Source organism: Parus major, chromosome 5 (genome assembly GCF_001522545.3).
Source record: "Parus major isolate Abel chromosome 5, Parus_major1.1, whole genome shotgun sequence".
NCBI classification, from domain to species: domain Eukaryota; kingdom Metazoa; phylum Chordata; class Aves; order Passeriformes; family Paridae; genus Parus; species Parus major.
The window spans coordinates 30088132-30101880 of NC_031774.1; the positions used below are offsets into that span (position 1 = coordinate 30088132).

General features: G+C 36.6%; 1 protein-coding gene across 3 annotated transcripts in view; it reads left to right on the plus strand.

The window, feature by feature from the left end:
• Positions 1-7322, plus strand: part of FSIP1 (fibrous sheath interacting protein 1) — a 66241-nt gene extending 58919 nt beyond the window's left edge. For 2 of the 3 annotated variants that reach the window (XM_015629561.3, XM_033515336.1), the window contains exons 12-14: positions 3762-4308; positions 4827-4893; positions 7049-7322. In XM_015629561.3, the coding sequence (XP_015485047.2) occupies positions 3762-4308; positions 4827-4893; positions 7049-7064 (630 nt within the window). In that variant the 3' untranslated portion in view covers positions 7065-7322. The remainder of the gene's footprint in view (positions 1-3761; positions 4309-4826; positions 4894-7048) is intronic. The other variant, XM_019007128.2, reaches the window with a different exon arrangement.
• Positions 7323-13749: the final 6427 nt, after the last annotated feature.

Sequence of the window (13749 nt, forward strand, 5' to 3'; positions counted from 1 at the left end):
TTGCATTCCTACCACATGCAGTAAGGTTTTCTCTATAGACTCCTGTCAGGGAGGAATTCAGCAAGGAACAAGAAATCTTCAGTCAGAGGAGGGCCACAAGTGTGTGAAAAGCTAACCACACGTAAACAGTTAAGGTCATTAGCAGGCTCCTAAACTCCTGGCTAGGAATTAGTTTTTTGGATCATTAACGATAAAAAAGCCTAGGAAATGAATAGGACTCAGTGTCCTATTAAAAATTAGCCAGAACAATTAAAAGGTTTTCTAGTTTTTAATGGGAACCAGACCTGATACCTAATTTTCCCTTGTCTAGTGGGCTTTTTCTGCGTTTTGAATGACACTCACTTTATGTCCTTGTATTTTTAAAGAAATGTCTAGAAGTATTTATTCTGGATAGGAGCTGTAAATTATTTACAACGAGGGGAATGAAAGCTTGGGAGATGTTGAATCCAGTGTCTCCCTAAGACTGCGTTACTGATTCCAAGTCATGACTCTGAACTATTACAGTTGGTTGTGACTGGATTGCTTCTGATGTGTGCAAATATATACTCTGCAGACTCCTAATACAGTTGTTGTATTATGCAATTCCATGAGTTCAAATGCTCATTTGATTGCAAATGCACAGACGTTTTTCTTTGAGATGTCTTTCCCTACGGTGTTTCCTTAAACTCGGTTTCCTGATTTTAACAGCAGCCTTTCTGCTTTCATTTCAATGTAAATTCCTGGCTGCTGAGTGGATGACTGATGGCTATTTATCTTCTCCTTCACTGTGTATTTTTCCTTAAGCCTATAGTCATGTCATGAGTTTGGCAAAAGAAAATAATAGTGCGCCTTTAGTATTTTAAAATGTAATTTTTGGAGATGTTTATTAAATACTTTCTTTATCTTTACATGCAAGTCTAACAAAAAAACCAAAGGGAGAGAGAGAGAGAGAAAGAAAAAAGAAGGAACAAAGAAATGTTTTACACTGTCTGCTTTGGCTGCAGGCCTGCCACTCTGGAGAAGAACAAGCCCACTAATTCCCAAAATTTTTAACTCTATAGTTGTTATATTCATTTCCTTCCCCATATGCCTTAGGCTCTAATCTTACACTTACCCCTCTGGTAATAATCAAGGTAATCTATGAGTACAAGCCATATGATTTTCCTGAAAGAAAAAAAGAAAAAGAAGAAAAAAAAAAAAATGTGATGAGGGAAAATGGTCTGCAGATAGCGAAAATAAAAGGAGCAAAGGAAGGCAGGACAAGATGTTCTTCCTCACAATGTAAATTTTGTACTGATCATTCATTTGCTTCATATACATAATTCCTTTCTGCAGTGAGTGAATTGCCCTGTCATTAACATAAAATTAGCTCCAAATTATCTTGGCCAAGAGCTTTGAAATATGTTAGTATAGCACCACACACTCAAAACCATGTGAGAATCCATGTGGGTTTCCAGATGTGAGAATCTTCTGATAGAAATGTAGTTGTGTTTACACAGTATAATCTGCTCTTTGGATATACTCTCAATGCAGCTGTGCTTCCAGTAGTGCTCTCTTATGTTATGCTCTTCCTGTGTGAATTCATCTTATTTCTTACAGTGAGTCCATGCTGATAATCACTGGTTTGAAACAAAAGGTATCCTGCAAATTAAAATACTTTTTCAAGAAATTGAAGGGTTTCAGCATGGGCTAGTAGATTAGAAGTGAAAACTTGAAAAATTTCATGTTTCATTTTTGATTCGTCATAATGTTTTGCTGCTAATTGTTTATTCAAGTTATTTTTGATTTACTTTTCATCAGTGAGTTCTTTCTGCACTAGGATTAAAATTTAGAAGACTAACTAAAGTTTGAAGATGTAATATTTTACATGTTTTCTATGTTCCACTTAAGCTTGTGGTTTGGTTGCAGTTAATATTATCAAAAATAAATAGATTGATACCAAGGTTACTTGAATCTCAATAAAATTAGCCAATTTTTGTTTATCTAAATAAAGATCTCTACCCATAATGATAGTCTGTCGATGCTCTTTTCCTTTTCTTTCTTTTTCCATGTTTTAAAGCCCTCAACACGTTGATTTCTTTAATGCAGTTGTCTTCTGTTTTATGTGTAAGAAAGAAACTTGGAGTATTTTTGGGAAATAAATTGATTCTGCAGGAAAAGACTAGTGGGTTAAATAACTCTATAGAGCTGAGTTTATGCACATCAGTTAGTGCCTGAACTGTACAATATTTGGTCTGTAGCAGTGATTATTAGCTATAATTAATGTTTGACAATATAAGTACAGAATGATGACTGAAGGTAACTTAAAATGTCATTCTTGTCCACTTTTTAGTGTCACCTTGTAATTTTTAATAGCCGTAAGTTTTTTTAAGAAATATTCCTTCTTTCCTGACTGAAAACTGTCCCCATTGATGAACATGAATAATCAGTTTTCAGGTGTAATCCATACACCCTGTGGTATCTTGGCTATGTCATATATATCAAACAGAATAGTATGACTCCTGTAGTTGGATCAGAAACCCTCAGGGAAAAAAATATCAGCTAAACATCTGATACTGATCTCTCCTCTGAAATGACAGTAACTCCATCCTCTAGCACAATGTAAAGTAGATTCTGCATAGAAGTCATTGCACAATGGATAAAATTTTTGTTTTATATAAATCTCTGTAGCCTAAAGGTTCATTAGTATGTCAGCTGATCCTTTGTCTCTTGGAGGTTGGGTAAAACTGAGATTCTGATTGTAGAAAGCATTTTTCTCTATTAAATGTTGCATAGCATTTCCAACATTTTTAATATATCTCCTATTTCATGGGCAAATGTATTACACATATCTAAAAACAGTCTTGTTCTTTTTACTGTAATCTTTAAATTGTCAGAAAATATTGTGCTACTCTATTTTCAGGAGCATTAAGGATTGTAAATGCTGGAAGTAACTCCCTATTGCTAGCCTCCTTAAGCAAAATATCATTTGCTATTCTTCACCATAACCAGCTAATATCAGTCATTATCTTTAATATCAAATTTTAAGAAATGTCCAATAAAGGAGACCTGTGTGATAAAAATTACGGGAGTGTGTCAGTCTCTGAATAAGAAATTAACTGAAAAGATGTATCTGCGAGCTATGCAAGCAGTGACAGCTTGAAGGAAGCACTAGAGCTGTCCTGCAGAAGCCATGGAGCTTTCTTCTGTCACATGCCATGGGTACTGCTTGCCATGGTAGGTAACTGATGTGCTTTGTGTCCCATGGCTGAGAGAGAGACTATGTGGCATTTCTACCTGAGAGGCCAGTAATATTTCAGTATGTGACAGGCTTTGTCGGCTGGTGCTGTCCAAAACCATTTCTAACCCCAGCTGCATTGCCCCAAGTCTTCTAGCCACGTGCTATTTTGCTTTCAATAACTAAAACCTTAAAGAGTCTGTATGTGCGTGTGTGTGTGTGTATGTATGTGTTCACAGCAAACCAAGAACTATGAAAAGTACATGCTCTGCTAATAAAAACCAGTCAGATCTCATGGAAGACTATGCAAAATCATAGACCTCTCAGTGCCTTGTGGACATCGAACTTCTTTCCTAACTTTCATTACAGAATCTATCTAGAACCTAGTGAGGATGCTGCATAAATTTTGTGATTATGGAAATGTACATTTAAATTCAGTTTGACTTGAAAAACATTGATATTTGTTCAAGGATTCTGCCAGTGTGTCTCTCAAGCTGTTTTATGGCACTGCTTTTCATTAATTATATTTTGACAGAAGAAATTCTCGCCTTTTTTTTTTTTTCAGACTGAAGAACAAATGAGCCTCTCTGAAGAGCAGATTAAGACCCTTCTGGAAGAATGTATGCAGCCTCAGAGAACAATAAGTAACGTTACCATGCCACAGTCTCAGGAATCTCTTTCTTTTGGATTAAGTCCCCCCTGTTACACAAGTCAAGACTCCACTCTTCACTCCACATCTAGTCTTTCCAAAATGTTAGTTGAAGACCATATTGTAGGGATGTTAATGGCTCAGGAAAAGGCTGGACTTGAAGACAAAAGCTTATGTGTTAATGCAGAGAGCAAAATCCCTGGCTACTATATCAGCAAAGCATTGGCTGGTAGTCACTTATCAAAGGATTCACTGGCCCAAACAGAGGAACCTGATGACCTAGAAGGTTTACAGAAGATGGAAGATAAGAGTATTACTGAGGGTTACTTTATGTCAAGAGCACTCAACACAAAAAGATTGAAGAAACCTTCTTTCTTGGGTGAACCATTATATTGCATCAGCATGAACAATGAGCCATCCACAGAGGCTGACATTCTCAGCATACCACTGCAAACCAAAGGAGGTGAGACTCTTAACAACCCTTTAGAATAGGCTTTTGATTATAATGAAAAACCTAAGCAGGTTCTCACCAAAGGTATGCACCAATACACACTGATTATTATGGTGGGACAAGAATGATCTTTTAGAAGACATGAAACTGTGCCAAAAGAAATACACACAAAATAACAGAATGTTTATTAAAATTCTCACTCTGAAATAATTGACTAGGAGGTTTATGAAATATATCATTGATGTTGATTAATTCTGTCAGCTGGAAAATAGTGTTGAAAATGCATATGGATTACTTTTTGGTAGTAGAAAATCATGGTCACTGTTCTGTGGAGAGCAAATATTCTCACAATAGTTGGTACAAAAATTCAGATGAAAATCCAGGTGTTTCATGAAAGTTTTTAATTAGGTAAAATTAAATTTTTTCACTGGTATTATAAAAATATTGTGGAAATGTCTCTTGTTTTTATGTTCTTTATGTATATGTAATTACATAGTGATATTGCAATCTAAATCTATATCTGTATTTAGATTTTGAACCTAAGACTAGTTCTCTTCCTGAGAGGCCAGCTGATCAAATAAGCCAGATTTTAGGCAGGTAAACTTTTCATTTTTTTCATAAAAGTTATGACAGTATGAAGTTTGTAGTTATAGTGCTACAATCTAATCTTATTAGAAATCAATACATTTTGCTATGTTTGTCAATTGATCTTTGTTATGCTGGAAATCTGTTCTGGATTTAGAGAAACTGTTTTTTTCACATGCATCAGTAATTTAAAAGAACATCCTAGTATCCCTCTGTTATGTTATAATTTTGTAATTATGATCACAACGCTTTCTTTGCTTGTAGTTAATCTTTCTACAGTGAGAGGAATGTTTATATTTTTTCAAGGCAATTCTGCCTGTCAGAATGCAGGAAGTCTTGTTATTGCTGTTTTTACACTGCCAGACAAAGCTGATATCCGCACTTGCCTGCACTGTTTTCCCCTTATGAGATTTAAGCAGTATCGTCTACGTGATGAAAATAGAAATAGTACTTGTAGAAAAGGTTGGGTGATTTTGGTGCTTCTTTTGTATTTTTTGTTAGGTTACTTATCAGCTACCTTCCCAAGCTGCCTTTGCTCTTCATGTAGATGCAGGCATCAGAGGAGCAGAGTGAGGGAAGGCAGTGGTCTGCCCAGAGGAGAGCAGGGTGGCACTGGTGGTCATGGGGAGCACCACAGAGATCACCTCTGCCAGGGGCAACCTGATCTCCTGCAGGAGTAACATGATTACATGCTACACCACCAAGCTTCTTTGGCAGCCAACAGTGAGAAAAACTCAGTAACTTGCTGCCTTCACTTGAGTTAAAATTCTCCTTTAGCCCAAACAGATGTAGCACGGCCAGAGTCAAGCGTGACTCAGCCCCACCTTCCACCTCCCATTATGAGTTGGTTTTAAGAGGGGATGTGTTAGATCAAGGAAAGCACTGTGACCACTGGGTACTGAAGTGAGCAGGTAACTGTAGATAGAATCACTGTGAGGTAATTTTACTGCACAAGAGAGGAAGGAGATTTTTACTATTAAGTGAATTTCCATATGGGACATCTCATTGTAGAAGTCTACAAGGTGAATGGGTTAACAGTTATCTCGTAATAATTTAAATATCTTTGAGTCAAATCATGTGTGTCAGAGTAATGTAATAGGGTATTTCGATTATCTGTTTTCAACAGCGACTGAAACAGATGATGAGTAATGTTTAATCACGTAGAACTCAAATCTGCATGGTTAATAAGCATCTCGGTTTTATGATGTTTTTGCTTACCAGTTCTTCCTTTGAGAGGAGAAATATTCTGAATTTTCAGTCCCTGATTATTTTTCATTTTTTACTAAGGAGCCTAATTAATTTGTTTCCTACAAAGGTGACTCAGTTCTGTCTGAAGCAATTAGTCCTGGACATAGGCCAAAGGGTGTGTTATTTATCAAATTTGTAAACTTGCTTAACATATTCTGTAGATAATTTCCTCGTTAGTTCAGACATGATTAAATGTGCTAATTGTATTGGGAAATGGAGATCTCAGTGCAATCCAGTTTAAGGCAAATACATCTAGAGATGAAGGTATGAGAAGTGTCAGGTGTTATTGTCATTTGTAAGAGATATTTACATAGCTGAGTTTTGTTATTGTCTTAATTGTAAAGGACATTTAAATATGTATGCATAATCTTCTGCAAGTAGTTTGATTTTCTTGCCCGGTCTACATATGGTTTAAATTCTTTGTAGTACTGGTTAAGCAAATAAAATAGTGTGAAACTACTTTACCACAATTTCAGTTTTCCATTCTTTATGGTACTGTAGTCTGTGATACAGATTTACTGTAATACATTAAATTATAGATATATCTATTTTAAGGAAAGCATAGTTATTAGCATAACGCATATATGTGTATATATTGAAGGAAATGCTCGTGTGCCTTCAAAGATAAATAATGTCTGTTTCTTGAAAGAAGCACTAACCTATACCCAGCTCGTATGTATGTAAACATAGATGGTGTTTACTGAGGTTAACAGAATCCAGACTTGCCCACATGCAGAAATGAAAAGGCTGTTATTTCTCATACTTGTATGAGCCAGTAAATAATTATTTCCAGCTCTATTTTAAGGGGCTATATTAAGGTTTAAGTTGAAGTTATATCACAACTGTTCTTGCATTTTTCTCTTACAAATAATGTTGTGCTTGCAGCAGCTTAGCACCTTTTTATTTTCTTTTTTTTCAGATCATATGAACGTTGAAATTTGAGGGGAGAGTGACAATATGCTTCTCTGCACAACTGTGTTCCAAAAGTGTAGCTAAACCTCTATCAGTGCTATTACACTGATATAAATGTGTTATTACAGTATCATATAAAGCAACCTGATGGGAATAAATTATCATAATTGAAAATTTCCATGAGTTGATTTTTTCTTTAGAGATAATTATTATTGCCATTGTCATATATTTTTGCAGTTTGATTTCAAAATAAACTCTTGCATTTCATTAAATTTCCTGGATGTGTTCTGCCTAATAAAGAAATGTACACAGATATTGTGTAGCTTTGTGTCTGGTAAGACATGCTTGTCTTGATCTGTAAAAAAAAAAAAACAATGAAAAAACCAACTAAATTTGAAAAGTTTAATATTTACTGACGAGGCTTTATTAGAGAGGGTGTACAATATATATAATAATTTCATTTTTCTTCACACACACACACACACACACACACACACAGACTGGCTTTTTCGTGAAGTTAGCTAAATTGTGTCTTCTATTACCTCACTGCAGTTTGCTGGAGCTTGCAGCCTGTCTGACAGTCCTGACTCAATGAAGCATCCATTACTCAGTGTTTTGCCTGGGGCTGTCTCTTGGCTGGACCAGGTTTGGTTGAGGGCTTGAATTGCACAAGTGCTCTGCTGGATCAGAACATCAGCACCTGTCTGCTCAGGTCTGCCTGATCCTTGTCTGGGAAAACAACAACCACACGGCAAACATTTGTGTCTTCCAGTTAAGAAATGTAATTAAATGAGGAAGGATGGCAGCCCCTGGTGAAGGCTTGGTGGGAGTAAAAGTGGAGGCATTCAGAAGTTTTCCTAGCAGCTACTAGATTGTGAAACCTTGTAGTGATGGGGGGAGGGTAATGCAGCTGGTTTGGGTTTGAGAGAATAGTAACAATTCATTACAGGCTTTTGATTGTCTAGTCTTTAACTAGTATTTCTTCCTGATTTTTGCCTTATTTACTCAGCTGATGGTCAGTTTTCCATTTCATGTGCTGCAATATCAGAATAAGAAAACATTATTAAAAAAACATGGTTCTTTTTAAAAACTTTTTTTAAGTGGGGAGAGATACTCTAGCGAAGAAGGTTCAACAGATTTATCCCATTTACAAGCTCTCATGTGACTTAACCTAAAAGGACAAATTATTTCTTGGATCCTATACCTATAGTCGTTCAACATTCACCAAGAAAAGATGTATAGAGAGAGTATTAACTATACATGGGCTGTTATTACATAGGGTTTACTTGATCTAATATGAATGTTTAAATTAGTGTGCATATTGGCCCAAATTTTAATCTAATTTACTGAGTTGTCAGGAGTGGAGGCACACTTCTGGAGAAATTGCAACTGTGTGGATATAACAGAGATCAGAATCTAATCAACTTGCTTTTAGTTAAAAATATGAATGGGACATTGTATCTGCAACAAGAAATTGCTATTTCTTTTTTGACTTTCTGATATTTTTACTTGTTCTTCAGTACACAGGAGTAACAAACCTTTAGACAGTGGGTGTTCTGTGTAGGATTGCTGTAAGCAAATCCATGGAACTTTTCAAATCTCACCTACATATTTTTCTTACTGTAAAAATATTAAGCCTGTGTCATAGTTTTGTTAGCATAAATATAATTGAAGAAATACTGACAAGCATTTTTAAGAGTATTTTCTGTGCCTGTATGATATTCATTCAGGACAGTCTGCTGGCTCTAATCTTTCCACAGTCCAGTTATTTTCACATGGAACTTGTGTTCTGTAGAGACCTTCTCAAAAACAGTGTTTCAAGTGCTTGGGCAGTTTTTGAAGAAATCTAAATTATGTTTAAAGATTATATGTATAATATCTAGAGAAAATTAAGAAAAATACTAAGTAATTCTTATTTTTCTTGTTTTATTTTCTTGAATCTCTCACTGCTGTAAAACAGCTTTTGCTAGCACCCTCAAGGAAGGGTTGCTGTTGCTAACAGACTTACAACATTCCTGAAGCCACACAACTTTTTATTTGCATCTGGCATTTCAGGGATAAGCAGGTAAGTTTGGGTGGCTATCGACTTGAAAAGTATATTCCAGCAGGAGGTCTGTAACTTAACTTTTAGTCTTGAGGAGTGCTGAGCACCCTGCACCAGTTGTGGTCACTGCAAACCACTGGGACCTAGCACTCATGGCTTGCTATTCCAGAGGTGTGTTGGGTCAACACCCAAAGCTCAGAGACTGTAAAAAATTAGTGACCTAATGTTTATTTGTACTTGGTTTCTACTGCATTATATTAAACAATAGGTTGTTTGGGAATATTTTATTTCTTGCTTGATGTTACAGGTGAAATATCAATTCAAGCCCTCCTTTGTTTTTTTATTCTCAGTTTTAAGTAAAACTGTTAGATATAAAATTATTTGGAAAAATATGGTACTGGTTAGAGGTGGACAATAACAGATATTATATAAAATATAGTGACAAGGTCATTTGCTAAAACATTGCCAATACCAGGGTAAAAAGAAAGTTGAGCCCAGGAGGATTCATGGGTTTTTCTGTGTTTTTCCAGTGACTCTGTGTTGTGACCTGCAATAACCCCTCAGTTGGGGCCACCATTTGAATTCCAGCTGCACTGGAATGTGGCAGCTTCTCCTCAGGGGAGTGATGCAGCAGTGATGATTAAGATGTTTAAATTCTTTTTTTTTGCAGCCTAACTTGGGATTTGGAAACAGGTTTTTTGAAATATATAAATTCATTCCATGTAAGTCGTATTTGGCAAAAGATTCTGATAACTTCTTTATTGTCTTCTGTAGCTCCTTTAATAGCAGAGCACAGACATTTTTAAAATTATCCTTCTGATTTTTGGGCTTTGAGATGTTTGAGGAACAAGAAGTTTCATGAGTGCATGTAAATCTATGCTGTTTGTTCTCCTTGTCTTTTTTCACACAGTGATTTTACAGCAGCGATAGCTGCTTTGTTTTTAATATTGGAGAAAGAAACATAGCCATGAAGAAAAGATTCTGATGTGCTTGTGTCTAATTGCTGAGCAATACATGACCAAATCATTCTGTCTTTGTCACTGAGACCCCTCAGTGTCACACACACACGGTGCTGGTGTTTGTGGTGGCCAGTACTCAGCTGTTGATACTGATTTTCTCCAGTGGGTACGTTTCAATGCTGCCATGGTTTGCCCTTAAAGTGAAAAACTGCAGATTGTTTTCCTCTGAAAGTGGAAAATTAGGGTGGTTCAATCATTTTCATGAACATTATATATGTGTGTGTATATATATGCATACATAAATTGTATGTATGTATTGAATACAATTGTATGTATTAATTGGATATATAATATAGAAAATATACTATACATTTGAGTGAGACATTTTAAAGGATTACAGAATTGATTTCAGTGTACTGTAATGGTGTCAGAAGTTCACTCCAGCTTTGCATTTATTGTGCAGACTTAGAGTGGTTGAGGGATTTTAATTTCAAAAAGAAGTGACAAACTAAATATCCTGATTAAAAAAAAAAAGTTAAAAAGTTTATTGAATCTAGACAACAATGAAATGAGTGGAATTATTACTGTATGTCCAGAATTCAAGTTTAAATTAAAGTAGTTCTACCAAGGGGTGAAAAAACTTTGTTTCATCATAAAAAAAAAATGAAAAGAGGAAAACACCCCACAAAAATCCTCAGCCTAATGCCTTTTTCTGAGACAGACGTGGGCTGGTGTCTGCTTAGTGGATCTGTAGTGCATGCTTTCCTTCTCACTTCCCGAGCAGAACTCCTGCAGAGCCAGTGGGCATGCTGAGCGCAGAGTGAAAACAGGCTGTGCAAAAATTATCTGCTGCATAGATCAGCAAGGAAAGAGCTGCTTAAACATGTCATCAGAGTAACAAGGACTAGTCTAGAAATGTGAAAAAGTATGCCAGGAAATTCATGTACTGGAAAGGGTGCTTTTTTACCTCCCTGTCAGGGATGGATAAAGTGAGAGGCAGTTGTTTGCAGCTCAGTTTCTGTGATTTCAGTAACTACAAGAATTTTAATATTTTATTAGAACTCCCTACTTGCTGGATAAAATTTCAGCAAATAATATGAGAATGCACCTTTTTGTTATGCTTCTTAAAAAGGCTTTCTAAGCACAGCTTTGGAAAAGATCTCCTCTGTCTTGATTTTTACATGAAAAAATTGCCAGAGCTTACACTTCCAAGTGTGTTTCCTCCCCCAGTTACGAAGAGAGAGCCTCACCTCTGGGACTCTCACAGTGTGAAGGATAGACACAAGGCAAGGTGGTTTGGCAGATCCTCAGGAAGCTGACAAGTTAGGAGGGTTTATGAAAGCTAGGAAAAATAGTAATTGATTTTTTCTTTAATTTAATTTAGTTTTCAACAGATGCACTTATTGAGAAATAATTGCTCCTTTATTTGTAGTGAGATTTAAAGGTCAGAAAAACTGTTTCCTTTTCAAATAGAATAGAGGCACTTGAATACTACTAATGCCATAACCTACATTTATCCAATTATACGTTTCATTGAGGGGTTGGCTAGAATCCAGAAGCAGTAGTTGGAATAAAAGGCTCCCTGTCATTTATGTCTATGTGAAATAGTTCACTACTTGCAGTTGACTCTGCAATACCTCTTATGCTTAAAAAAACCCCCAGTAAACTGGAATATTCTGGAGTGTGCAGCAACTTGCAGAGTGTTAAAATGCATGAACAATTTTGCTTTGTAGGCAGGTATTCTGTATTCAGAACGTTTTTCCCCTTAAAAATCTGCTGTTTTCTTGTGGAAATGCTGATCTGTGCCATTGTTTTCTTATTGTTTGCTTTGTGTATTTGGTATGCATAGTTTTGGTGGGAAGGGCATTGCCCGAGGCATTCTACCCTAATTTTACAATAACACTAAAATGGTCTCTCCATACACATTTTGTGAGCAGAGCCATCAAGGGACAAGGACACAGAGTCTAAGCAGCCCTCAGTTTAGCTTTTTATGTTTTGCCTAGGCTAGGAGTTCTTCACTTTGTAAGTAGGCGAAGGATGAAAGACAAATGATGTCTGGGCTTCCTGGAATTTGTTTGAATTTGAAAATCCAAATTTCTCTATGATACTTGTCTAATTTTATGGATTTCCTGTGGAAGATTTTATCTTTAAGATTTCTTGCCAAGCACTTTTTAAAATGAGTTCTCTTCCTCTTGTTGTAACTCTGCTTAAATATTCATACAACTTTGTGCACCTGTTTTTTCTCTTTGGAAAAGGTGAGAAGAGCTAGAATTCCCCTTGTGGATACTTGAAGATGCTTACCTCTGCAATCTCAACAGTCCTTTCCAAAACAAATTTATGTTGAAAATCTACCAATTACTGTGGACTTCCCTGCAAAAATCATGGCAGTATCAGTAAAAAATGCACTATTGTCATTAAGATGCAGATCTTTCTACACTTATCTCAGTCATTATCTCTTTATCTGTATTATAGCTTTGAATACCTACTGGTTAACCTACTACACCTGTTGAATACAAGTTTGATGCAGATTACCACTTTAAAACTTAAGGTGCTGCATTTGTATGGGCTCTGGGAAGACTGTGTTGTGGAAGGAAAACATTGTGTTCTCTACAATAGCACGAAATTAAAAGATTACCTATGCAAAAATAGGCCAAATACTTGGCCAATACCAAGTGATTCTAGAAGTGGTGTGCATTGGTTGGTAAGCTTCCATGGTCCACTGATGAATCTCCAGGGAGGCTGGGAACAGCAAATTTCCCACAGGCTTCTCTGCTCTGTGAAGTGTGGCCATCTTCCATGCTCATCCTGTTTAGTTTTCCTTTAGTAGTTGTTTAATTGACAAGTAAAGGCCTAACTTACCTCAGCTATAGCTCCTTCTTGTGTCAGACTGGATTCACACCCACCCAGCAAAAAGTGGTGTGAATTAAGTGACTTAAGCTATGGGTTAACACGAAGCATATGGCTTGCCTTTTTTATTCTCATGACAAGAAAAGCTACATGAAGGCATGCAATAAATTAGCATGCAAGTTTGGCATGGCTCAGACAAGATCACTGGAATGGGCTGCAAAGTCTGTCTTCCACACAACAGCAGCAGTTCTCTCTTTAAAACTTTTGGTTAGACCTACATATATCCATATATTGATACGTTCAGCTATAAATACGTGCTCAGAAAACTGGTTGGCTTTAAGGTATCTCCTTCTTCCTGCAAGTAAACAAAGAGATGTCTCCAGGTTGTAACCATCCTTTTTTTTTTTTTTGTAGTTCCATTTTCTCAGTGTCCTTTGGAGGCCAGAAGAGTTAAGAGACCAAACCTGCAGGCCATATAGTACTGCAGGCCCAGGTAAGATCAGATGGGTTACATTGACAGTGCACTCCCACTACCCCATCTCATTCCAGAGAAGTCAAGCAGACAGTTCTGTAAGTGATGAGGGCAGAAATTCCTGCTCTCTCATCACAGGCCACGAGTTCTTTCTTTGCTCCTTGTTCTCCATGGGAAAAAATTAAATATACAGGACTACCCTCAAAAGTGTAGTGACACAGAACAGGAGTCTTCATCCTCAGGAAAAGAAGATGTAAAGATTTATTTTCTACACCTGCAGGACCCCCTAACTACACTTCTTATCTGGGTATCTAGCACTCCTGTTAAAGCACCTGGCTTTGCTAAGGGGTGCACAAAACAACTGTCTTGTGAATTGAAGTCAAATT